The sequence below is a fragment of the Macrotis lagotis genome, chromosome 1 (assembly GCF_037893015.1).
Source record: "Macrotis lagotis isolate mMagLag1 chromosome 1, bilby.v1.9.chrom.fasta, whole genome shotgun sequence".
Taxonomy (NCBI): domain Eukaryota; kingdom Metazoa; phylum Chordata; class Mammalia; order Peramelemorphia; family Peramelidae; genus Macrotis; species Macrotis lagotis.
The window spans coordinates 467575356-467603234 of NC_133658.1; the positions used below are offsets into that span (position 1 = coordinate 467575356).

At 31.4% G+C, this 27879-nt stretch overlaps 1 protein-coding gene across 2 annotated transcripts in view; it reads left to right on the forward strand.

The window, feature by feature from the left end:
* The window catches only part of LOC141506660 (neuroligin-4, X-linked), a 478208-nt gene that overhangs the window by 281130 nt on the left and 169199 nt on the right, over positions 1-27879 (forward strand). For both annotated transcript variants that reach the window (XM_074213614.1, XM_074213615.1), the window contains one exon: positions 570-722. In XM_074213614.1, coding sequence (XP_074069715.1) covers positions 570-722 — 153 coding nt within the window. The remainder of the gene's footprint in view (positions 1-569; positions 723-27879) is intronic.

Sequence of the window (27879 nt, forward strand, 5' to 3'; positions counted from 1 at the left end):
GTTATATTTTCATCATCTATCACATGATGAGGTCTTTATAATTTCCACCATGCCACTTCTATTTTTTAAGAGTTTTAAGCAATTGGTTTTTCCAGTGACAAGAAAATAACTATATTTAGATAATTTCCAATTTTCAAGAGTAATTCTAAAATTAAGTGAATGATGAATATATTTCATAAATGGTAGCTCATATAATTATCTAAATTATATTACTTAAGTTAAAACAGTAGCAAAGAAAATTATTTTAATCCCCAAACTGTATTTTTTACAAAAGTATCTTTATATAGTCCCCCTCTCTAACAGACATTTTTCCTGTTTTTTTTTTCTATTGAAAGAGAATATCTAATGGTATATAATATCATGTGGGCTGTATAACAAAAGGAGAGAATATTAGACTAATTTCACTTTCTAGTATCTAATATAGAACTACAAGCATACAAGTAATGATGAGATTGACTCTCATTTGTTAAATAAATGCCTTTCTACATATTTAAGTTAAAGCATGCAATTTGGAAAATAAAATATTGCTTTATTGTATTGTTCTTGCTTGAATCTTTTTTTTTCTCCAGACATTCATGATCAGAACAGTAAGAAGCCGGTCATGGTCTATATCCATGGTGGGTCTTACATGGAGGGAACTGGCAACATGATAGATGGAAGCATTCTAGCAAGCTATGGAAATGTCATTGTCATAACCCTCAATTACAGACTGGGAGTCTTAGGTAAGTAGTTCTCTTATAATGATAGAAATGAGTACTATGGTTCATTTTGAAGAGGATGTTTATTTTCCTTCAATTACTTCCTAGAAAAAAATCCTTTTCATCTGTATTCATGACTGAATATTGCTATCTTCCATTGAACTAAAAGTTAAAACCTGAATGATAAAGCTTAATATATATGTGTAAAATTATACACCCATATATGTATATTTATGTGTAATTTTTTTAAGAATTAAAAAAATGCTATATATGCTTTTTTTCCAATGGTGACTCTCTCCCAAATTACATTGTCTTTTTTTCATGCATATCCAATCAAATTAAACTTAAAGTCACAATTTCTGTCTTTGGCTTAGCATTAACATCATTTTGACTTTCACCATATAATATGTCCACATTTGGTAGACAAAAAATTATAAATATCCATTGAAATTAGAACCATTTACAAATAGTATAATAGTAATAATTCACAATATCATAAGGTGAGCAAGTCACTAATCAAATTTCCCAATTATTTGTGGATTTGGAAGTTTTAAATAAAGTAAATGTGGAATCTGTATTTTAGAACTTCTTTATTGGACATTTTTTAATACAGTTCAGAGTTATGAGGATATTGGTAATGCAATTTGAAATTTCCGGTTTACATTTATTATTTTCTTTTTGTTGTTGTTCATTTTTTACTAGGACTGGGAAAACATGTTTTATTTTTGGAGTGAGACATTTCATTGTTTAGGTTTCATGAGCTAGGGATATGCCTTCCCTAGTTATGTAGCCTACAGTTGTATTTTAATAACCAGTAACAAGGATGTCTTTTACACTCACCTTTGGTAAACATGTACATTATATTATGTATCTGCACTTTAAGGACAGAAAATATGCTTTTAATATTCCATAATATTTGCTGTTGAAAAAGCTTATGATAAATTCTAGGAATAAATAAATAAAAGATATGCATCCAAATAAGAAACATAATGGTAATTTAATTTATAAATAAGTAGATATTGTTGACAGTATATAACTAAAATACTCATTTTATTTATATAGCATATTGTAGTAACTATTATTAATTGGTATTATAGAAACAAGGCATATGGAGAAAATTTTAGAAATTCTATGAAATTTAGGAATGTTGGACATTAAATACAAATTTTCATAAAATTGATCTATTTCAGGCAATGTTAAATTATTTGAAATTTTAAATTGATTTTTATTTCAAATGACAAGATCCTTTTCCCTTTTCCATTCCTTTCTACCTCCCTTCTTTCTTCCTTCCTTCCTTCCTTCCTTCTCTTTCCTCCTTTTCTTCCCTTCCCTCCCTCCCTTCCTTCTTCAGTTTCTCACTTCTTTAGAAGTCTTTTTAAAAAATTATTTTAAAAATGAATCTTTTCCCTTAATTAGCTATATACTTTTCAGAATAGTCTAACTAGTTAAAAGACTTTTTTGTTATTTCTTTGGCCTTCTGTAATTGAAACAGGAAATCAAGTTTCTTTTCTTTTCTTCATCTTTAAACAAAAGGCCCATTCTAACAAAGAAAGAGAGAAAGAGGACAAGCTTGTGGGTCACTTTACAAATCAGTTTCAAAGGGAGCAGTGTATTTTACTGCATGTAGTAATATCAAGTCTTGAAAGAGCCCTTTGGCTCTGTTTTTCAAGTGAAGTGATGCAAAGTTTGCCAGAACTATACAGTATTCTGTTGTATATATGGCATATATACACACAGACATATACACATATATATTATTTATAATACTGGATTTCAGGAAAAAATGATTTTTTCTGTGAGCCTTATTTTAAGAAGGTCTATTAAGCATTCTCTTGTTTGTTTAGTAAATTTTTTTGCTTTTAATATATATTTTTCTCCAAAAAGGACTTTTAAGACAAAATAAAAATTAAATATTCATTTACATTAAAAAAAAACTAAAGCTTTTTCTCCTACTCAAAGATCCAAATATCTCAAAACTTGAAGGTTTTAGGGTCATATGGCAAAGAATGGCAAAGAATGAAAAGAGGTTTAGTCAAGCTTCAGGAAAGTTTTTTACATTTCATGGACCTGCTGCTATAGAAAGATGACATGTACTAAACAATTTTTTTTTAATTTCACTGAGTCAAATTTTCAGTTCCCTAGTTGTATTTGTTGTGTGCTTGGTTTCAGAATTTCTAAAAGTTTCATTTTTCATTTCAGATAGTGGACTTTAGGTGTCTATAATAAAAGAATTTTTCCCAGACATTGTTATATTTTTCATTTCTACCAGAAATCTGTGTATTTAATGAAAGATCATAAAATAACAGTTGACAAAAATATAACATTTCCTCATGTATACAAATGCACATGATTAAACATTATAATGTTTGCATGTTGAATATCACACATGCATTTATTGTTTATACTATGTAATACATATCTTGAATATGCTATAATCATAAAATGTATTTGTATGCTCACACATATTTACAGTATAATAAATTCTGACACATGTTTTAGAAATTATAATTTAAAATGATTTTATATTGCTTTAAAGCATAAGAAAATATTATTTCATGTTAAGAAGCACATATTTTCATATTTATTGATAAAGTTAAAATAAAACCAAGTGAATGGCAAAATAAATCCTAACAAAATTTTGTAATTAGAAAGGATCATAAGAGTCTAATTTTGACTATGACCCTAAACAGCCCTATTACTACTACTGGGACAATATTAGCTTCATAGTTCTCATCTGTAAAAAAGAAGGGGTTTGATTAGATTTTTATCTCATGTTTTTTTCCTCTTAGCATTTTTATGGCCATGAAATTTAAATAGAGTTTGTGTATCTCAACTGGTCTCTATCTGATTTTTAAAAAATGGTTTAAACCAAATCAAAATAGAATCAACTTAACTTATAATAAATAAAAAAAGCAAAAGTAAATAAGGGTAGATTTGTTTTCATGAAATTCCAACTCTTATTAACTCAAACTCACAGACTTCAAAATTTAGTTCTTGGCAATAAAGTTAACTGTTCCTGGACACTTTCTGATTTGTTTAGGTTAGCATTAGAAAAGATCCAATAAAACGGCAATGATGGTGATGAAGGTGGTAGGATAGGGTGGGAAGAGTCATGCCCTGCCATGAAATTCACATAGGGGTGTTGTGAACATAAAGTAATCTAACACAAATAAAAACACTGTAGTGTTGTACACCATAAAAAAATAAGATGTTATCTTATTTTGTGGGCTTTTTACTTGGATCTTAGACATTATTATCAAGGCTTCTACAAACCATTTTCATTTTCAAAAATGTTGATATTGATTGCTATCTGTCTATTATGACTGGCTAAAAAGTTTCAATCATCTATACTGACATTATTTTTACAATTTTATCTAAAACCTGGAAGTAAAACAATTGTGCTGTATGAATCCAAGCTTTGTTTGATCAAGAGATGCTTAAACCTTTTTAACACTACTAGTGACAGAACCAAAAAACAACCCCCCCCAAAACCACTCTTTTAAATGGTGTCTAGCTCACTTACCTCTTGAGTGAAGACCCTAGTATTTAGAATGTTAAATGGCATTACCCTTAGAAGAATGATTTTAAAAAGTGAGTAATAGGGGAATAAAAGGTACATAAAAATCTTTTCTTAATAGTGAAAGCTTCAATTCCTTTTTTTTGTAGCAAGCCCCCAACAAAAACAGCTGCTACCACTAGAAAATATACACAAAATAGATATCATACTAAATAATATGACATAATTAATGCTTGAGGGAATTAAAAACAAAGTACTTATAAGATGTCAGTGGAACATAGGCAATACCAGTAGGAGAAAGTGGTAAAGGGTTTGAATTGGGTTTTAAAGGATAGACAGAATTCTAGCATCAAAGTGGCAGGGAGGATTTTATAGGCATAAGAAGCAATATCTCAAATGTATATAAGCTAGAAAGCGCATATCATATTTTATCATCTCTGGAGGATAAAGCAAAGTCAGATTTGACTAGCGGGAAACCATAATGAGATAATTGAAAGAGTAGGTTAAGGCCAGATTATAGAAGGCCTTGAATGTCAACAAAAAAATCTGAATTTTTCTTGCATGTTAAAAGGGAGTCAATGAATATTTTTTTTTGAGTAAAGGAACTTGTACTTTGCATTTTTGTTTTTCTTGCTGGGAAATTTGTGTTGATCAAATAATTCTTACTATTTGAACATGAAAAACAGACACTGGACCCATTTGTGGGACTTTAAATAGTATGGCTTTTAGATTCCATCTGATTAAGGGAGGCCCATCAGATCTTACACTAAAATATAAAATACTATGATGGAAAGGTTATGATCAGTCAACCAGGAAGCTCCTAGGACTTGTTGCCCTTGCCTGCCATTGCCTTGTTCTGGTACTTTAAATTTCCTTCCTCTTCTCACTCTGAACAGAAATTTCAGGTATATCTCAATTCAGGAAAATGTGTATAACAATGTGCAGATGGAACAAATACTTTTCATAAATGTTTTTTCCACACTTATTCCAAAGAAAAATAAAGACTACAACTATTTGTAAAATTAGAATAGCAGTATTCATAATGTTGATTTTTTTCAAAGATCTTTTAAAATGGGGTTACTGGACTGATAAATTAGAAGGATAGTATAAATATGATTCACATAGTTTTTACTAAACCACTTGGGTTTGTCTTAAGCTCTTTTTGAACTGAATGGCGATATGAGAACAAGATAATAGCACAGTTAGGTGAACTTGGAACTGATTGAATACTTGAATTCAGGGCAATTTTTAATGTTTTGATGTCAACTTGGAAGGAAAATACTATTGAATGCCCCTGGGAACTTTGATTGACCCTGTCCTGTTCAGCATCTATCCATGTCTTGAATGAAGTCACAAAAAGGAGGTCAAATTTTGTTTTTATTCAAGTTGAAAGAAGGAAAGAGGAATAAATATGTTCTTCACACACACACACACACACACACACACACACACACACACACACACACACACACACACACACACTGCACTTAGAATACTTGATATCACTTAAAGGGAAATTCCTCTAAAGTCTCTAAGGAGGTAAGTTGGAAATCAGGGACATGGTAAGGCAGCCTCTCCTCTACATATTTGTTGCTTTCCAAATACTTCCTTTCTCTTCTCTGTCTTCTCCCCAGTTAGGGTCTGGAACCATATGTGTCCTTTTAAAAAAGAGGAAGAAATAAGATCTTTTTTCTCACAAGTGTTTTATTGTTGTTGTTGTTGTTTTTTTTTTTTTTTTTTGCAAGGCATTAGGATTAAGTGATTTGTCTGAGGTTACATAGCTAGGTAATTATTAGGTGTCTGAAGCTTGATTTGAACTCAGGTCCTTCTGACTCTAGGAGACTGGTGCTCCTGTCCACTATGCCACCTAGCTGCCCCCTTGTCCCAAGTTCTTAAGTCAAACCTGTCCTTCAAAGAAAAAACTCATCAGGAAGTTATCAGCCTCTCCACAAAAGAGGAGATTCCTATGCATTTAATCCCTGGGATACATAATAAATCTAGTACATTGAAATAACTAGATAAAAGTAGTCTTATGATAAAACTAAAAATTAGATTTATAAGTATAAAAATGGAAACAGTAGCTGATATCTGGGGGGCTTAAATGAATGCTAAATTTAAAGTGAATCAGTAGTGTGAGATACAACTAGTCAAATTAAAAGAGCCATACATAGTCTTGTATTCTAAGGGTCAGTAGTCCCTGGACCTACTATATTCTGAACTGTTAAAATCATATCTGAAGTATTTGTTCAATTTTTGCGTATCATTTTAAGGAGAATATTGATAAACTGGAGAGTGTCTTGAAGAGAATGAGGATGGTAAAGAGTCTGGTGATCATGCCAGGTGGGCCTCAATTAAAGGTATTGGTAATGTAAAAAAAGATAGCAAATTTTACTGTATTGGAAGGGCTATTCAATTTGATTCCAGAGGAACTCTGATCTAGAAGGTGGTATAATAGAAGGAAGAACTGAGTTCAGATCAAACTTCAGACACTTATTGGCTATGTGATCCTGGGTATGTCACTTGTTCCTGCTTCAGTTTTTACATATGTAATAATAACAATAATCTATTTCCCATGTTTGCTGTTAGAATAAAATAATATTTGTAAAGCTCTTTGAAAACCTTAAAGTGATAAATGTTAAAATATACATGAGTATTTTGACCCACATGTGGCCAGATAGCATGTTTGACCATTCTGCTCTAGATCAAGTAAAGACTTCTCTGAGCCTAATTATCTTTATTTATACTATGAAAAGCACAGGACTAAATTATTTCTACTTAAAACTTTCCAACATCAGAAATTTTCATTTTCTGTCTCTGTCTTTACTCAGACATTATATCTCCCTCCCCAAATATGTTTTCAAAACACATGTATACATTTATATGTATATATGTAGCATTCACACAATTTGGGATACTGTTGCAAGTTTTCATTTGGTTTCAGTCTAATATTGGTAATATATATGTATATATATATATATATATATATATATACACACAAGAACACATATGAGTGTGTATCTATCTATCTACTCTGCTTTTAACATGTAAAAATCAAATTAAAGTACCACCTTGTTTAGTCTTATAGCTAAATTTAGTATAATAATTTAAAAATCTTTCTCTCGTTCCCCCTTCTCCTTTTATAAACTACTTGGTTAAGGGTACTGCAAATCAAATCAAATAAAAACTTGTCAAGTGTAAAAGGGAAGAAAAACTAGATTACTCTTCATAGTAATAATAATAATTCATATTTTCATAGCACTTGTTTATGTTTATACTTGGTAAAATATTTTTCTTCGTAAACCTTTAAGATAGGCACTATAAATATTAACTCAAATTTTTAAAAAATGGAGGTTGAGAAAGTTGAAGTAAATTTTCTATCATCAACATAATTTGAAAAAGTCAGGGTCAGAGTTAATCTTCATTTCGATGAAGTTTCCATTAGAGCATCATTATACTTTAGACATAATGAAAAGAGTTACAGAGTAAATTATTGAGAGTAATAAAAGAGACTAGTATTGATATATAGAAATAAAAAAGAAAAATACAAGATTATCTAAATTATAGAGACATATAGGATTTAAATACAACTAAATTCTTAGACCTTGGAAAGGAAGGTGGTGGTTTAAGAAATCTAAGAGAAACCATCATAGGTTTAGGAAAACTTAAAGAGTTTACTATATTTTATTTTGGTTAAAATTTATGAAGATTAATTGTTTTCCTTAAATATTTATCTTCTTAAGTAAAATTATCTATTTTTGTATTACTATAATCTCTTTTGTGAACCTTAAGACCTATAGTAGACAGAATTACCAGCATCTTGTCTGATTAATATACTATCTTGAACCGTTCTACTCTACTGACACCTGGTGGCAGCACAGCTACATTGTAGGATAGAAAAAACGAATTATATTTAAAATGAAGTCAGAACTAGTGACAGACTTATGACATATACCCAGTTTCTCTGATAAACTTATAAAGGATCTTTGATAATTATTTGGAATTTTATATTTAGAGACATTATTCTGGTATTCTAAAACTCTGATATTATATAAGTAAGAGATACTTATATTTACATTCAAATCAAAGCTACTGAGAAATTTGTCTTTCTGAGAACAAGAATGCTACTTTTGGTTTGCCTTGGTTTGTTTTTCATCATTTAATTTGATCTTCCTTTAATTCCATACTACTGTTTGAGAGTGTTTTAGTTGAAGTGAGAATCTAGTATTTGTATGTACAGAATAAACATTGATTCTGTAGGAAGGATAAGATTTAACCACAGCATAAATTCTTTGTCTAGATTGATTTAAACATTGGGAATACTTTGATAAGGAATCCTTTGAATTGGGAAGAGAGACAATAATAAACTAAGTAGGACATATAGGAAAATTAGAATTTTGATCACTTTCTCACAGAAACTCCTCCCTCATACTTTAAATATAAGGATTAGGAGTCATTCAGTTCCATTTAATTGGAACTTCTAAGTAAGCACACTCTTTCTGCTTAAGTAGGACATTGGTTTCTATGCAATTTATAATCATTGAGAGTTACCTAGAGAATTAAGAGATTAAGTTACTTGCACAGAATAATTCATCATAGGGACCACAGTTAGTGTGTATCAGAAAAGGAACTTGAACCAAAAGCTTCCTGGCTCTGATGCTGGCTTTCTTGCCAGTACATCAACTTCTCTATCTTAAACATATTTAATATAAATACATACTTTCAAGTTAGTTAGTGAAAATATTTCCAAAATATAGTTTGATCTGGTTTACCTGAATGTACCTTCAAAGAAGCAGCTTGTCATAGTGCATAGGGAATGAGAACTGAATTCAGGAAGATATAGATTTCAGTCCTTCCTCAGACACTTACTTGCTCTGTGAGCCTGGACAAGTTTCAATGTGCCATAATCTCCTCAACTGTGAAAAGAGAGTATTGAACTAGTGAGCCTTCTGAGGTCCCTTCCAGCTCTCAAATTATGATACTATTATGAAAATAGAGTAGCTAAATTCCAATGTATATTTGCATTTATTTAGTTATGATGTTTGCTCCAAAGTAATATTTATGTTCATAGGTATCTATAGATTTAAATGTTTCTGTAAAAGATGGATATTACATATTTATAACTATATATGTGTGTGTAAAAATAGATGTTGATTTATACATATACATTTACAGATTGCTTAAAACTATGCTAAGACTTAGAAGGGTGTGTGTGTGTGTGTGTGTGTGTGTGTGTGTGTGTGTGTGTGTAAAATTTTCCTGGAGCTATTAATTTTTCAAACATTTACTCTAAGGATGTACCAAAATTTAATATGCAGAGATAGATAGGTGGCTAAAATTCCCACCTCCCTAGGTGGCATAGTAAATAGAACTCCCAGCCTGTAGTCAGGAAGAACTGAGTTCAAATCTAAATTCATATACTTATTAGGCAAATTCCTTCAATTTCTTCATTTGCAAAATGTTAATAATAATAATAATAATAATAATAATAATAATAATAATAATAATAATAGCACTCACTCCCTACAACTGTGAGGAAGAAAAAACAAAATGATCATTAAGTGCTTAGTATAGTTTTTGGCACATAGTAATTTATATATATATATATATATATATATATATACTATTATTATTATTTTAAAATTAAAAGTTATTCTTTACAAAAAACACTGAACTGGGGAATTTGCTTTAACTCCTTTTAATTAAGAATACTGAGATGCACACAAGAAGTCACATGCTTACAAACATGAAAATTAAAGTTGGTTGAGCAGAAATGAACTTTTCTCTAGCACAACTTTCTATGACATAATGTCATTCTCTTGAAGGTTATCACCTTTTGAGAAATGAATCTTATTTTATGCAAGGCACAATTCTAAAGTGAATTCATTTTCTTAAAAGGTTGGAATGTTTGAATTATTTTTCTAAAGTTTAATGGGAAAATGAAAGATAATTCAGCTTTAGAATGTGCTAAATGCATATTTTTTGGATAATAGTCCTTACATGTATATTGCATTACAATGGGGGTGAATGAACTTTCAAGGGAATGTCTTGATTAAGTTTTAATAAAAGGGCCTTTTTTTGGGGGGGATAAGAAATTAAATGACTAATATGAAGTCTACAGTCAATCAAAAGAGATTAGCTTAGCCATCCAGCACGTTAATTTCTTATACTACAGCATGCACATGAATGGACATCACATTGAATTAGTTCATTAACACATAAATCTTGGATAACACTAGCTAAAGATAGAAAATGAGCTGATCCCAAATTTGAATAGAAAGAACATGGACTGGATCAGATTTCAGAAATTGCTCGGCATTTGCAGTTTGATAAGGGAGAGAAGCCATTTTTAAAAGTCGAATATTCACCCAATGATGTTTTGTGACTGTGTAAATCATGGAATATCACAAGATACAAAGAATCAATACTATAGGTGATTCAAAGGGCAACAGAAAAACACATGTTGCATGTAAGTCCTTCCCACCTATATGCTAAATTGTGGAGATATACAAAATATATTTCTACTTTTAATGACAGATTCAAACACTCCCTGACCTCAAATAGCCTTCATTCTTTTGGGGACAATGAGTATAAAAACAAAACAAAAAGTAATGAGCCAAAGGTAAAATACAGACAAAGTGTTCTGGGAAAATCTGAGGAAGGAGAAAGAATATTCATCCAAGCATTGAGGCAGAGGACATAAGGACCAGGTGATTGCAGTGTCAGAAAAGAAAAAGAAGGCTTATAGGGAATATGTAAGGGATAGTATGGTGGTGGGAGAGACAGAGACAGGGAGAGAATTATGAAGTCTTCATGAGAAGATGTTTTTTGATATGAACCTTGAAGAATTAGGTGATTTCAGCAGTGCCAATTATGGACATGGATGATACTCCCAAGGATAGAACAGCTCTAAAGTGAGATAATAAGGCATGTCATGGTTATATGATTTCATTTAGTTGACTATGAGATAGGTTATGTGAGGAAGTTGTAGATAAAAAGACTCAAAATGAAAGTAGGGCCTATATTATATGGCCTTTGAATTTTAAGCTAAGGGCTATAGATCTAATTTGGTAAGTAGCGAGTGGAAGTTCTGAACCAAGGATGTATTTGAAGCCGTAATTTAACCATGTTTTTCTACCAAGAATATGTCAAAAAATGTGAATGAAAATAAGAAGAGTTTTGAATTTGAAGGATTTTAAGAAAAGAGATTTTTGAGGCTTTGTTGATGGTTTATAGATATTAATCTTTTATTATGTATATATATATACACATACATATATATACACATAGTTATTACCCATTCTCCTTAGTCTCAGAAGTTAACCCCCAATTCGTCTATTTCTTTCTCCCCTCTTCAATTGACTTTCAAGTCCTATCAAGTCTTCTTCAAAATCTTTTGACGGTCTACTCTACTACTTGCTTACCTCCCTTGTTTTAATTATCACCATCCTGCAACTCAGAAACATAACCTTCTTACCATTCTTTCCTTAGGCATTCTTTATTCATTCTCTCTATTCCTTCCAATCAAGTCTTTGATTATCTTTTACTTTTCATATTCTAGCTCTTCTATCTAGATTGCCTAATACAGAAATTCTTTCTAAACAAGGGTGGCACAGTTGATTCTGCCTCTGATTTGCTATAACATTTATAATGCACCACATAATTTAGTCCTTGATATTTTATAATACCTTATTTAGTACTCTAATTGGTTCCTTTATATGTTCCCATTAACATTAACCTTTTTGTTTAAAGGTCTGGCTGTTAAATACTTTATTAATATTTTCTCCATTATTCTTAATTTGAGACAATCAACAAAACAATAAGATAAGCTGTTATTTGAAATGTTTGTTGATTTCTAAGGTATAAATGCCCACACTGAAAATTTAACAATGAGCTCCTATGAGCTGGACCTAACACAACCCTAGATAAAACATGAAAAGTATAGTAATTGTTATCATGTCCACCTAGAAAGACTAGAATTTTGTAGATATTTAATTATTCTTCTTTATGATTTCATCCAGCCATAAAAGAATGCCCATATAAAATTATGCCCTTTATCACCTTATTTATTTACCCTATTTTTTTTCAGTTGGAATCTCTTTATCTGGAAAGAGTTCAAAATGTACAGGCTTCCTGAGAAATATATTAAACTTTTGTAAGTAATAGATTGCCACTTCCTTGGCAACAATTGATTCCCACATTTTCTTATAGGTTAGACATTTATATGTGCATATTCATGCTTGTTTTCAGGGATTATGCATATGTCATAGATTAGCTATAATGTTATTCACAAGCCTAGTTGCTACTAAGTAAGATTCTCTCACATAAAATATATATTTTTTAAGTTTTTCTGTAAGGCAATGGGGTCAAGTGACTTGCCCAAGGTCATATAGCTAGGTAATTAATAAATATCCAAGACTGGATTTGAACTTGGGTTCTCCTGACTCCAGGACCAGTGCTCTATCCACTGCACCATCTATCTGCCCTGTAAAATGTTCTTAATACCAAATCTTGGGTATTCCCTCTCCTTTCATGTCAAATTTGCCTTCATTCAAAAGCTTTCTTGGTTTATCTTGAAGATGACAACAGCACTCTGATAAAGGATTTTCTGAAAGTCTCCACTTGTGACAGATGCAGCAATTGTAGCTATTTCTCTTGATTTTTATGGTCTGGACTTTTGACAATCAGCAATAAGCATTTTATTTATATCTTTATCTTTAATTGCAAGGAGACAAAGCAGAGATTATTTTCTCTGCATTTATATCTTTATCTTAAATTGCAGGTTACAAAGTAGAGATCCCCCCCCCCCATTTTCTTGCTGTGGTACTCATTGTACCACATTGTACCTGTGTTCATTAAATTCCATGCACTAAAATTTCATGCTGGGTAAAATCCATTAGAAAATGGACTCTTGCCTGAAAAGAAATCATCAAAATGTATTTGACTGTTTTCCCAATAAGAAAAATTTTTCAGGTACACTTCAAGTTTGGTGAACTTTTCTCAATGGCCATTTTTATTCTTAATGCTTCCATTATACCAAAGACTACTATTACCATCTGCTTGGATTATTCCAGTAGCCTCCTAATGTATTTTCCCACTTCAGTTTTCTTCCTTCTCTATGCTACCTTTCACAATACTGCCACATTATTCTATAATGCTGAGATCTGATTATACTTTTTCTAAGCTCAACAATCTACAGTAAAAGTCCCAACCTGTTTGCTTAGTTTAGTATTTAAGGCTTTCCACTACGTGACTTCATCTTCCCTTTAATATTTATCTGAAATTAAATTTCTTCATATGATGGAGAGTCTAACCATATTACATGTTTTGTCTTCTGAATAGATCCTTTGGTTTCCTACCTTGATGTCTTTGGTGCACATTTTTCCTTATCTAAACCTTCTTAGGCTGAATTTTTGCTCATTTAAAAAAATCCAGCCCAAATGTTACTCACAAATTAAACCTTCCTAATTAACAACTTGGTCAAATTATTTTGCTTCTTTAAGCCTTGGCTTTCTTTTCTGCAAAATGCATATTAATAATAGCTATAATTTCTGTGAAGTACAGGCTTGTATGGCTCAAATGAAAGAATATCTCTGAAGACTTTAAAGTTCTTTAGCAGTTATTCTGGTGGTAATGATAGTAAAGATTACTCACTAAAATCATGCTAATTAATCAGAGCACCTTGAATGCTATTTTGGACATAGAAAATTATTTTTTTGAATGAGTGAATGACATCAAAGGTGTATTTTACCTTATTTTTGAACCTCAAAACTATTTTCAAGTGAAGGAAAGATTGTCTAAAGAATAAGTGAGAGGGAATGTCATATTTTTTACAAATATTTTTAATATTCTGCCAAATTTTCTTATACTTTCTAAACCCTTTATTGAACTTTTCCTCATTTTAATGTCAGAAATGCAATTTCCTTCATTTTTGTATTTATATCTCTTCACTTTATGATTACATCTGATTTACCCTCTGTGTGTATGTGTTTGTATATTGTTGTTTGCTTATACATAGTTTCTATTTCTTTCATTAAATTATGAACTCCTTCGAAGTAGGGATACTTTTTGTCTTTCTTTGTATTCCAATTAGCATGGTGCCAAGGACATACTAGGTCATAATAAATTTTTGTAGTCTTGAATTGTATCTTCTTTATAATATTATAGGAAATGAAGTAGTATGGCGAATAGAAAACAGAATTTGGGATCAAGGAGTCCTGATTTCAAATACTGTTTTTGAAACTCACTGGTTTTCGAAAAATAAAATTAACTTATCTATGCTATATGTACCCTAGGTGTAACATGTATGGGTTGGGCTTAATGTCCACTGAGGTCCCTTCCAGCTCTAATCTAAGATCTTAGTGCCTGACATAGAGCTTTCACTTAAAAAATGCTTGTCAATTGACCAAATCAACAATATTTTAGGAAAATTTTCTTAAGATGTATTCAAGCTGTCATCTTTGAACCATTGTTGACATTATTTTTTAATAATTTTTAAAATATATTATTCATTCTTATATAAGCATATATGTGAGATTTATTTAGAATGTGCTAAATATGTCTATATTTAACATATATGATTACTATTATAAGTGCATATTAAATAAATTAGCCTATATTTACCATAAACTAAATAAATTATGGATGTAAAGTCCATAAGTGTATATACATATATATATATGTATTTGGTATATACTAAATATATATCAAAATAACTAGGCAGTCTAGCTGAAGAATACCATATAATGAAATGAGCATTGAATTTAGAATAAAAGGATATAGGATTAAATCTTAACTACAAATGATGCTATCTGAATAACCTAAAACAACTCAGCCACATCAATTCTTACTTTTTTTTATCTAAAAATTTAGAAGTTTGAATAATATCAAGGATTCTTTGTGTGAGGTTTATGAACTTTTAAAAAAAATGTTAATAATTGTTTTTCCAAATAATTAGTTTATGCTACTGAGTATTTTATTAACTTAAAGCTCTTAGTCTAAGAAGGAGTCCATAAACTTCACTAGTCTGCCAAAAATGTCCATGAGAGGAAAACAGGTTAGCATTATTCTTTGCATGATCTCTCTGATTTTTAGCTCTAAATTATTTTTAATCTAAATTTAAAAAAATTATTTTAAATCAGTTAATTTTCTATAAATTATATATAAAATAAACATTTAATTACATTTTAAAAATAATTAGATTATCTAATCTTACAGTACATTTTTCAGAGAATTTAATAAGGACATACATTTTTTTCAGAAGAAAGAATTCCATCATTCTAATATGCATCACATTCTAACTCATTCAAATATGCTTATCCTTTGATATGATGAAAGATTCATAAGTCCTGAAGTTTACTTCTTTTGAACATTGAATTGTAACACTCACCAATCAAATATATTTGATATTTCACTAATCCCCACCTCTCTCTACTGCTTGAGGTTTCTTGAATCTAGCTTCTCTTGGCAGTTTTGTACTTCTAATCTTGTTAAGAAATCTTAAAACACCCCTTTCCACCCCCTTGGTCTCATTTCACCTTCTGTTTCTGTAAATGTAAGATATTAGAATGCATTATAGACATTTTAATTATATATTAACTCATTCTCATGAAAATTAGAAATAATAGTAAATTATTAGTAAAATGTCTTCAAGATTTATGCTTTTCTAATTCCTAAAAATAGCTCACAATGAGTCAAATATTTGTATGTGTGTATACAGCAATTATACATATATACATGAATGAATGTATATATGTCTGCCTGTCTGTCTATCTCTCTATCATCTGCCACCAAAGATTCACTGATTTTTAAAAACTTTTCCAGTTTGATTCTAGGGTATTGGGTAGCCTGGTTATTACTGGTATACCTGATTTATGCAAAATGCCAGTGTCCCAAACTCTGAATGTCATACATCAGATTATGTCTAGCAATAATTCAGATTCTTTGTGAATTCTCTTTTTTAAGGCATATCATCATATTCCTTATGTACTCAATTTATTTAACAACTATTTGAAATATGAAATGTGTAGAATATCTCTCCAAACATTTTAATGTTTTATAATGGTATTTGCAGTTTCAGTCATCACTTCTTGCTCTTAATTATTACTGTTATATCATTAGCACATAATATACTCACATCAAATAAAAAGAAGGAAATAATGATCATTTTTTGATTGTTGAAAGTGGGGGTGGAGCTACATTATGACAATGAAGGTATTTTTGTTAACATTACTCTTAACAGGATTTCAATCTAAAATTTACTCAAGGAACTGATTAGAATGTCCTTAATTGATGTCTTCTTAAAGGGACATGCTAACATGGGACATATCACACTGAAATTGAAATTATAGCACGAAAATAACCCTTTCATTTTATTTTCCCTGCTGTCTAACATTATTTAAAAATAAAGTCATAGGCTCAGGTGTTAATATTTCAAAAATCATTTCTGAAAATAAATTAGATTTGAAAATTTTATAATATATATTTCTGAGAATTGGATATGACCATCTTTGTTACTCAGAACTTTAATACTTGAATGAATTCATCTAATACATGTGAATTCTGCTTCCCCAGGATACAAAGGGGTGAATAGAAACATCTGTGTGCATTCTCATCTTGTACAGTTTTTGTCTATGATCTGCTATATATCTTCCATTTAAAATCTTTGAAACAAGCCAGAGACTTTTCTCTAGGTGTTTTCACATTCTTTTGGTCCTAGAATAGCACTGAGGCTGTCTTCTGTTATTTCTTAATTTCACTAAAATACCTACCTACTTCCTTTTCCACTAAGACAATTCCTGGGTGGTATCTTTTAACATCTCAAAGTGGGAAGGATGAAATGCATGTAAAATTACATATTAAACAGTTTGTATTTGTAAAGTTATTAATTTAGTAAATATTTAATGAATTCCTTTATTTTTTAAAAATTGATTAATTAATTAATTTTATTTATCCATATGCACATGTATATATTTAAGTTATAAAATTTCCTTCCATCCTCTCTTCCCACCCCTCTCCTCTCAGTGGTGGATAGTCAAGTTAGCATTGTACATATATATTTTTGATAAAATTTTTTACAAATTAGTCTTTTTAAATATGAAGAATTAGGATTAAGAGAAAGAGATACATAAGATATTGCATGCCTTTCAATTGCAAGGAACTTTGTTAAGTGAAAGGTATGCTATTTCAAGCTAATACAACTGCAATAACCAAGAGACAAATGTGTCATAATTGTGTAGGCAGTATGAGTTATTGACCCACACTATTGATATACCTTCCATATATCTGCACTTCTAACTTGAAAACATTTAATGATTATTTTACTGAATTCACCCTTTTCTCTACAAACAGAACCAAACCATTATGAGTGTTTGTCTTCATGCAATTTGGTGGGTTAGAGAGATATACAAACAATGGTATTCCTATTTCTTATTAAATTTTTGGTCTTCATTAAGTTTAGGGAATACAATTTGATTATTAATTATAATTAAATATTTTAAAAATACTCTATTGTCTTTCATATTTTCCTCACTCAGTAATATAAATTGGAACACTTTTCCACACATTAAAGTATTATAGACTGTAATTGTGATTATTCTCCAAGATAGGAACCCAGAAGACTCAGTGATACTTTGAGATAAAGAATACCAAGGAAGAAGAAAAAAACTTAATTCAGACAGGAATCAAATTTTTGTTGATGTCTGGTGACTTTAGATTCAATTCTGACCATATCATCTCTACTTCAATAGTACCTAAAGACTCTTAGGAAATAACTGAATACTGAGTGAATAAGGCTCTTCTTCTCAGTGATAGATGTGAGTGGATTCTTCAGCAGAAATTTATAGGTAAAGGTTAGCAGCTGAGACAAGTCATCAATTTTCATCTTTTCATTTTTGCCTCTTAATCAAAAATGATGACTTTCATCTAGGGGCTGCAATGATGTGTTTGGTCCTCATTTATTATTGCCGGATCTCTTGTAACTGTAGAGCTTCCTTGAGAGCTTAGATTGATTAGAGTGTTATAAAATAATGAGGGGTAAAGAAAAATCACAGGTGGAAAAAAGTAAACTGAACTATTTTAAGGAAGACAAGAAAAGGAGGCCTATCTTTACTCTAATTTTTACAAATAAAATTTTCCATCCAGCTGTGTAATGTCTTGAACAAGACTGTTAATTTTATTTTATTTTAATTATAATTTTAGATAATTTATAAATGCTTAGAGAAGTCAGGTCATATTCCTTGGAGGTTGAATAGATAGGATATAGAATCTATCTATCTATCTGTCTATCTATCTATCCATAACATGAATATAAATGAAATGTTTTCCAAAATAAGTTATTTTAACAGAATATTTAATTCTTTGGGGAGAGGGTAGGTATTTGCTTCTTCAAATGTTAACACTGTTCCTTATGTCCTCTGGCCATAAGTACTAGGAAGGAAAGAGGGCTTGATTCCTGAACTGTTTTATTCTCTTTGATATATGCTGTATCCTATCTTTACTTCCTCATAATTAAAAGTATCAAAACAGTACTGAGAAGAGAGCTGAGGAAAATAGGGAAAAAAATGGAAGTTTTAGGGGTGTGTGTGTGTGTGTGTGTGTGTGTGTGTGTGTGTGTGTGTGTGTGTGTTTCATGTCTAAATATTGCTCAATTCTGTTGAAAATATCTAGGGTTATATATGCATGACTTCTTTTCATAAATTTGCAAATGCCCTTGCTTTGACACAAATTTGGGGCTTTAAAGTTATTTTACATGGATTTTTAAAGAGATATCTTTAATGTTACATTTTAAGAAAGTTTGGACAAACAGTACATATAGATCAGTGAGAAAACAAATTGCTTTTGTATGTTTATTTAATTGTCAGAGTAATTTGCTTAATTACATTTGTTAGGGCTAACTCTGTCCCAATCCTTTAAATAGTGAACTGTATTCATTTTGTTTTATTTGCTTTATTCCTCCAAATAAACATACAATATCCCATTTGTGCTATTTTCCCATCTGACAAATAAGGATTCAATCCTGTGTTGATTTGACTTCATTCTTGTTTTTATATATGACAATTTTTAATAAAGAAAAGTTCTAAGAATTCATCAATGGTGATCCACCTTCCATTTGTATAGATTCCAGTCCTTCCATTTTCTGCTAGATGATTTAAAAATTCAGAAATCATAACAAAATGTACATGAATTGATATAGAATAAAGAAAAAACAGGGGAAAATGTATAATGACTATAGCAAAAAGGAAAGAATAAAAGGAAAAAATAAAACCTGAAGGATGCATAATTATATGGAACAACCCTGGGCCGAATGAAAAGTTGAGAAATGTCCCTCTCTTCTTTCATTGCAGAAATGGGAATCTCTTAGGTCTGGAATATATCATATAATATCAAAAATAATAAATTATGTTGGTTAGGTTGTTTTTATTTGTTTTTCTTACAAGGGATGAATTATCAGGTGGGAAGGAAAAAATAAATACTAGGGAATAAATGTAACTCTCTGTGTTTGTGTGTGTGTGTGTGTGTGTGTGTGTGTGTGTGTGTGTGTGTGTGTGTGTGAGAGAGAGAGAGAGAGAGAGAGAGAGAGATCATGAAAAAGTTTTAGAAGGGGAAGTGGTGATCACTGAGAGCCTGTATATATTGACCAAGTTATACCAGGATAACCTCATCTTTTAAAGAGGGATTACAAATCGGGGGGGATGCTGTGATCAGCACTCTCAATTGCTTTTTGGTATAACATCGATTTTCTAGATGATATTTGTTTCCTTTTCAAAAATTCTTATTAAATGACATCTTTAGGAAGGGTAGGATGAGAGATATTTTGAAAACTATAGATATCATTTAAATATATCAATATATATTTTTAAAAAATCAACATCTTAAAACATCTCATATATAGAATTAGGAAATTGGGCTATATGAAATTTAAGGTCCTTCAAGGGCCTAAATCAATGATCCTATGATCTGTAGAAACTTTTTTGCTGATATTTTTACCCAAGTGATTAAAAGCTTTTTATAATAATCTGAGAATGCAATGTTACTGAGTAAACAAAGAATAGCATTAATGATATGGGAATTATATTCACAAGGCTGACAACTGAGATGCTGTACACTGTGGTTTAATTTAAATGTTTCTTAAAGTTTACTTCAACTCTTATAGAAATTGGTCCTCCATTAAAGAAATATTATCTCAAACACCAATTTAACCCAAGTTGTGACATGCAGAACTGAATTGTAAAGGCTTCCAGTAGTAAATACTGTATATAGGTATTCCAAGAACCAAGTTTTAGAGATTAATTAGAAGTCTAACATTATCTAGGAAATAGGTTTTATACCAAAAGGCATTGGGAGTGCTGGTCACAGCATCCCTCCTGATTTGTATTCCCTCTTTAAAAGATGAGATTATCCTGGTATAACTTGTCAATACATACAGTCTCTCAGCGATCATCACTTTCCTTTCTTAGATTTTTTTCATGATCTCTCCCTTAACCCCCTTCTCTAATATTTGTTACATTAGTTTCCAAATATTTACTTCTTCCTTCCCATATAATAATTCATCTCTTGTAAGAATGACTTAAATTAAAAACAATCTAAACAAAATTGAAAATTTTGATAATATATGATATATCCAGTCCCATTAGATTTCACTTCTGCAATTAAAGAAAAGAGGATAATTACTCAACTTTTATCAGACACAAGTTTGTTCCATATAATTATGCAGCATTCAGGTTTTATTTATATTCTGTCTTTTTGTGTTACAATCATTATTGATTCATGTTCATTTTGTTTTGGTTTCCTGAAATTTTTAAAAAAAAATTCTAATGAGGGACGGCTAGGTGGCACAGTGGATAGAGCACCAGCCCTGGAGTCAGGAGTACCTTAGTTCAGGTCCAGCCTCAGACACTTAATAATTACCTAGCTGTGTGGCCTTAGGCAAGCCACTTAACTCCATTTGCCTTGCAAAAAAAAAACAACTAAAAAAATTCTCATGTATAATAATATTCTATTCTATTGATAATATGTAACAATTTTATCAATTTATTTAGTCAGATCCCAGCTGATAGAAACTGATTTTGTTTCTAGTTACTTGATATCACAAAAATGCATCGCTTCTCTATCCAATTACCTTTACTTTTCAGCTTATGATTTTAGAATCTACCTTTTACTTTTTCTTTTTTTAAGTATAGCCCCATAATATTTCTCTTGTTTTCTTCCATTTTTCAGAGATTGCCAGTTTTGATCCAGTTAATATAGTTCAGTAGTCCCATTAACAAGTTCTTCCAGTAATCAAAGATGTAGTCTTTATTTGAACTGAGGGAAGGTAAGTGTTTTTGTAATGCAATCAATAAGACAGTCCTTATAGAGTATCAAGAAAAATAACATAGAGTGGGACCTGAAGATATTGCGGAGAGTCTAAACCACACCACTTGGTTACAGAACTTTCGGTTCCATTCTTCATGATGGGTGTGTGAGACACTCTAACTCTTTTTCACGAGATTTGGTGTGCTCTAATAGTAGCAGTTTTAAATTCCCAAAGAGAGATCATTGGTCCCCATGGTTATATTCAGACTCTCCCAGCATTAAAGAGTACATAACCCTGTTGAAAGTAAATACACTTCCCTAGCTCATTATTCCTGTTCTTAAGTATTTTCCACCCATATGACCAGTTCCACAACAGTTGAGGAAATTCTCCTTATTTGAGGACCATCTTTCTAAGCTTTTTCAATTAGCAGTCACCCTTAGTAGGACATTTAGAAAGTGATAGTTCTCATATTTGAATAACTGTTCTCTATAGACTGGGGAATTGTGAAACACTTCAAATTAGCAGTCTTTGAGCTATATAACAGATCAGACTACTGAGTTATTGACTCACCTCTGTACTATGCTGTCCAATCAGAATGGAGCTCATACCAACAACAGGATACCACAGCAACCAGAAAGTCATCTTTGTTTTTCCTTCTCAAGGGAGATGTAGCAAGAGAAAGAAATAAATGCTTAGAAAAAGCTTGACCTTTCTCCAAATCTAGGTAACATCAAAGGCTAATTATCACTGGGTAACCAGTAAAGTCAGTTCTCCTCAGTCAATTAGGAAACTGATTGTCTTATCTCATCTGATGGCTTCAGTTTTCTACATCTTAAAGAATTGTCCGACTTCTCAGGCTGCTTTTCCACTTCAGCTATTGTCTCTTGCTATGTTCAGTGGATTTAATGAAGACCTTTTGACTCTCAGTAACTTAATTTCTTATTCTGGAGCTATCTGGATTCATTGACAAGATATAGATTCCACAACTTTGAGATGACTTTGCATTAAATTCAAATGACTCAGACTTTCATTGATTGATTAAGGGTAGATCCCAGACTAAGCTTCACTTGGTCTTTATTTGAACACTGATTAGCTCAGAGTGAAGACAAATAGCAATTGTTTCTGTTTCTGCCTGTTGGTCTTCCCCTCTCAAAATTGATTTTTTTTTGACTAGGTAAAAGAGGCCATTCTGACCCTCATTTCTTACCTAGCCTTAATCACTGATTGGGTGTTGACTTAATCAAACTAAAACCTTAGAGACCTTAGTTTTCAAAGGCTAAGGTCTTCTACTGGCCATCTCCAGTGTTTTGATCTTTATCTTGCCACTGGACCCAGATAGCTCCATAAAAGAATTTGAAGCAGCTGACTTAGTACAAGCCTCCAAGACTTAAAGTCAATTCACTTGAATATAAATGGCCTCACCTTCCTGATGTCATGAGCCTCTTCAAGATCCAAGGACAAACAACTTTTTAAATAATCCTCTTTAAATGATGTCACCATCTCTAATATTTATATGATTTCTCATTTGCTTTTACTTTCTCTTGTCATGAAATTTGTTTATGCAAATTAGCCAACATTATCATACTTTACAGCCTTTTGTAATGTTCAACAGGGTCTTCTCTCTTTAGCGCCCTTGAAAGTGTATTTCTTCAAACTCACAGTTCTCTAGGGTTGTTTTGTTTTAGCAAATAAAAATATTTTTTCTTATACTATTTTAAAATGTTTCCACACAAGGGAGGCAAGTCTCCACGTTGCTAACAAAGAGATATGGCCTAGTTTTCAGTTCTATACAACAGATCATTTTCTCCCCAAACTATCCAAATCTCATCTGAAAGTTGTCTGTGTAAAAATTTTAGTTTATTTTGAAATTATTTTCTGCATGTTATGTATCAAAATGTTCATCTATAACAATAACTGTATACTGATCAATAGAAATATCTTCCTATACATGAAAAAATTTTCTTCTTTCATCATTTAATTGCACTTTATTGAAAAGTGCCTTAAAAAGACAATATTTTTTTTTTGCCATTTTTCTACTTAGGTTTCAAATAGCCAAAATCCTGAGCTAATGAGCTAATATTTAGGACATAGCTAATTTTATGAAACACTTAAGGTCTTGGTTTGACCCTTAGTAGTGATTTGTCTTTGGTAGCCTTATTTGAGAGTCTCAGACTCTTAAAGGCTATCAGTTCAAGGGTTATTCTAGTTGCTTCATAAATGGTCCACATTAGGAATCCTTTTCATCTAAGCATAAAGAACTTTTTTTAATATCTGAATTGTCAGTTCAAAAACTAGAAGTAATTTAATTCTCAACCAAATTCATGTAGCAGTTTGAAATTATTTTTCCATCAAAGACATCTATTTCTCTTCAATATGAATTAACATTGAGATAAATTCATTTTAGGTAATGTAATTCTTTCTTTCTGATATAAATTTTGTACTTTTCTAAGTATCTGTAGTAATTTTAGATATTTTCCTCTTGCCTGTCCAACAAGTAAATTGATGTGGTTAATCACATTCTAAGACAACTAGTCATCCTTTGATTGATTTTTCTCTAATAATAGCCTCTACCTTCTTTTAATTTTGCCTGGTTTTCTATATTATCAGTAGCATGGTTTATTATTAATAACTCATAGCATTATTCAGTTTTAATTTATACTTAATTCTGAATGGAAATCTTACACTCTTCACTCTGAGATGGTTTATAAATAAAATCATAACACGAAAGATTCAGAATGTACCTTAGAACAATGCATTATAGGGACCTTGAAGTTCAGCTTCCTCATTTTACAGCTGAGGAAACCAGGGATGTGAAATGACTAACCCAGGGACATGTGTTGAATAAATTTGAATGGGATTTGAAGCCAAATATTTCTTTCTCCAGAATTCTATGCACTACATCATGTCTCTGAAATTTACTGGAAACAGTTTTTTTATGAAAGTATAATGGCAACTGGGCAGATAGGTAGTTCAGTGGATAGAATACTAGCCTTGGAGTCAGGAGGATAGGATTTTGAATCCACTTACTAGCTGTATGACCTTGAGCAAGTCATTTAACCTTGATTGCCCTGCATTCAGGACTACCTCCAGTCATCCTTACCTATATCTAACTACTGGACCCAAATTATTTTGGAGGAGAAAGTGAGGCTAGTGACTTAGAACAGCACTCTTCACTCAAATCCAATTCACTTGCTTGTCATTACCTTCTTGATGTTCTCTTCTTCCAGAACAAAGCACAAATATCACCATCATTATAGTGGCAGTCATCTAATTTACAGATTTTTTTTTGCAGAGTCAAACATTATATTAGAGACAGTGGCAGAAGTTATTTTGGCAGTCATATAATATTTGTTTAATATGATGTTATTGATGAGAGATCTGCATTGATTGTGAGGTTTGGTGGAAAGTCCTTTATAATGAAAGTATTTTTTATGCCCTGATTTTCTTTACTTAGTGAGCATCAATTTCCTGACTTTTGCTATCAGTCATACGTTCTCCTTTAACTGAAGTAGATAATACACACATGTCACACATGCCATACACACACACACACTCCAAAAAAACCCCAAACATTCATTTAACATACAAATACCACTACCTTCTGAAAAAAGAAATAATATACTTTGTCTTGAATAATATTAAATAAGTGACATTTTATAGAATTTAAGTTGAAATTACTTCAAGTCTTATATGTCATTGTACATACAACTTCTCCAGCAAGTTGGAATATCTTCATTGAGTTCCATTGTAATATGATGCAGCCTATTCTACTTGGGATTACCATATAGGAAATTTGTCTTTCCTTTAAGCTGTCAAAAGGTCTTTTTATACTTCTTCCATTTGTTTGCAGTGCTACTTTTTGAGGCCATGGAGAGTTCTTTATAATGAAGTTAAGAGCTTACATTTGTATACCATATAAAGGTTCAAAAGGACTTTGCACATAACAATGTGAACAGTTACTTAAGTAGCACTCTACTCATTTAAAGATGAGAAAACTGAGGCCAAGAGAAAATGTGGTCCTTGAGGGGAGGGTCTGAATCATTTAATCTTTGTAAACCTAAAGCCTATAGTAATGCTGGAGACATAGTTCTTTAATTGACTGATTTACATGTTTTTCACATGACTGGAGTCATGCATCTAGTAAGTTTTATGGCCAGGGCCTAAATATTTTAGTTATAAGGATAAAATGATAAAAATAAAACAGCCCCTGACCTCAACAAACTTCATTTTAGTTGTAATTTTATAAAAATGCAAACTACATACACATGCATTCATTCACAGGCATTGCACAACTGAAATAAAAATAAAATAAAACATTTACTTAGGCTACAAATATCTCCTGGGAGTTCTGGGTGCTTTGAGGTCCTTAACATTCCATTGGGATTAAATTTTGTAGAATAATTAGGGTGACTTTCAGTGGAAGGGAGAAACAAGTGATGGTTCTGAGGTGAATTGAACTAATCCATTACAGCAAAATTGGATCCACTGAGGTGCAGAGAATGTGGTGTATGGTGACAATGAACTCTCTTGGTAGGGCAGGGAAAATAGTAAGGACAATGTCTTCTGGTTTGACTTGGGTCAGAGCTAAATAGTTGATCAAAGCATTAAAAGTATAAGATTAGGACAGGAGGAACAAGGCTGGACAATCAACTTTATTGTCTTCTTTTGTTTTTCTTTACTGATCTCTTCACTTTTCTATTCTTGGCAAAAGTGAAATAAGTTGGAGGTATTGTTTTATCAACAAAAATGTATGGGTATGAGACATAAGTAAAAATAGTTCCTGTATGCATCAGTGAGCTGGTTTGTTTGTCTTGATCCCAATCCTATTTGAAATGAAGATCAGATGTTTTCATTAAGGTAAATATAAAACCTATCAAATATTATATTTTATATTGGCAATCAGAAAGAAAGCCAGATGCCTCCAAAAATGTAAGGACTGAAACTATTTGGATCATCTGTCCTTCCTTTTTAAAACAAAATAAAACAAAGTAGTGCTTACTTTCCAAAGCAGATGGAACTGGTGAAGTAGAAAATTACCAGACTGGTACCTTCAGTTACAGGGTGGCTTCCCTTATTATATCTGACCAGTGATGATGATTATTAGAGCATTTGCAGAACCTCCATTGTTTCTATCTTTTCATTTTTGCATTTTTCTTCAACTCCTCTTTTTATAAAGTAAAGGAAATTGAACGGAATGAAGCATAAAATGGAGAAATAAAAAACAAAAAATCAGGCATTTTCTTTTTAAGGTTTAGGACAATTAATCTTTACTGTCTATCAGTTTTTAAAAATAAATCCTAGTTAAGTTGAAATTTTTGAGGAGAATGACATTTTGACAACATTGTAAAGTAGGGTTATGAGGAAAATCACATTGTTGTCATTGCTGAAAAATTGAATGTATTAGTATTTCTTTTAAAACAATAGCAGTTTAAAAATCAGTAAGGTCATCATCAAACATTCATTAATGTTAATGCTAGGTATGGTATTGGGTTTTGGAACTAATGAAAAAGAAACAAAGAAGATATAAAAGTGAATATGATGTGTGTTTGTGTACATATTACATGCATGCATACATACACATGTCCAGATACACATGTATATATGTAGAAAAAGAGATTTTATTTGAAAAGTGAGATGTTAGAGCAGTTAAGAGGGAGGAATGGAGAAAAGACTGATTTGACTGGGTCAATGTGTGTATAGGTGTATGGGGGGTTGTGATGAATTTGAAAAGATAGGTTGGAGTAAGTGTGGGCAGAATTTCAAAACCAATTTTGTTGTTTTAGTCATGTTCAACTTTTTGAGACCTCAATTCGGGTTTTCTTGGCAAAGGTACTAAAGTGTTTTGCCATTTCCTTCTCCAGCTTTTTATAGATGAGGAAACCGAGTCAAACAGGGACAAGTGACTTGTTCAGGGTCACATAGCTTGTAAGGGACTAAGGCTGGATTTGAACCCAGGTCTTCTGACACAGACAGTGCTCTATCCACTGTGCCACCTACTTGTCCTTCCCTCACTTAAAAAACAAACAAAACCCAAATCCAATTAAACAGAGGAATTAATTTTTGTTACAGAGAAGAAGGAACGTCTGAAGTCAGTGATGAGAGTGAACTGCTCAGATCTTTGCTTAAGGAAAATCATTCTGGTATAAGTGTGAAGGTTAGACTGGAGACCAGTTATGAGATTAATGCAATAATCAAATTTACAGATGATGAGGGTAATAGAAATCATAAGACTTGTTTCTAACCGGCTATCTGGGCTGAGGGAAAATGATACATCAAGAATAACATTGAAGTAATCACCTGGGAGGCAAAAAGTGGCAGGGCCTTTCATAGAAATAAAGAAATTCAGAAGAGGGGGTAGATTTTAAGGAAAA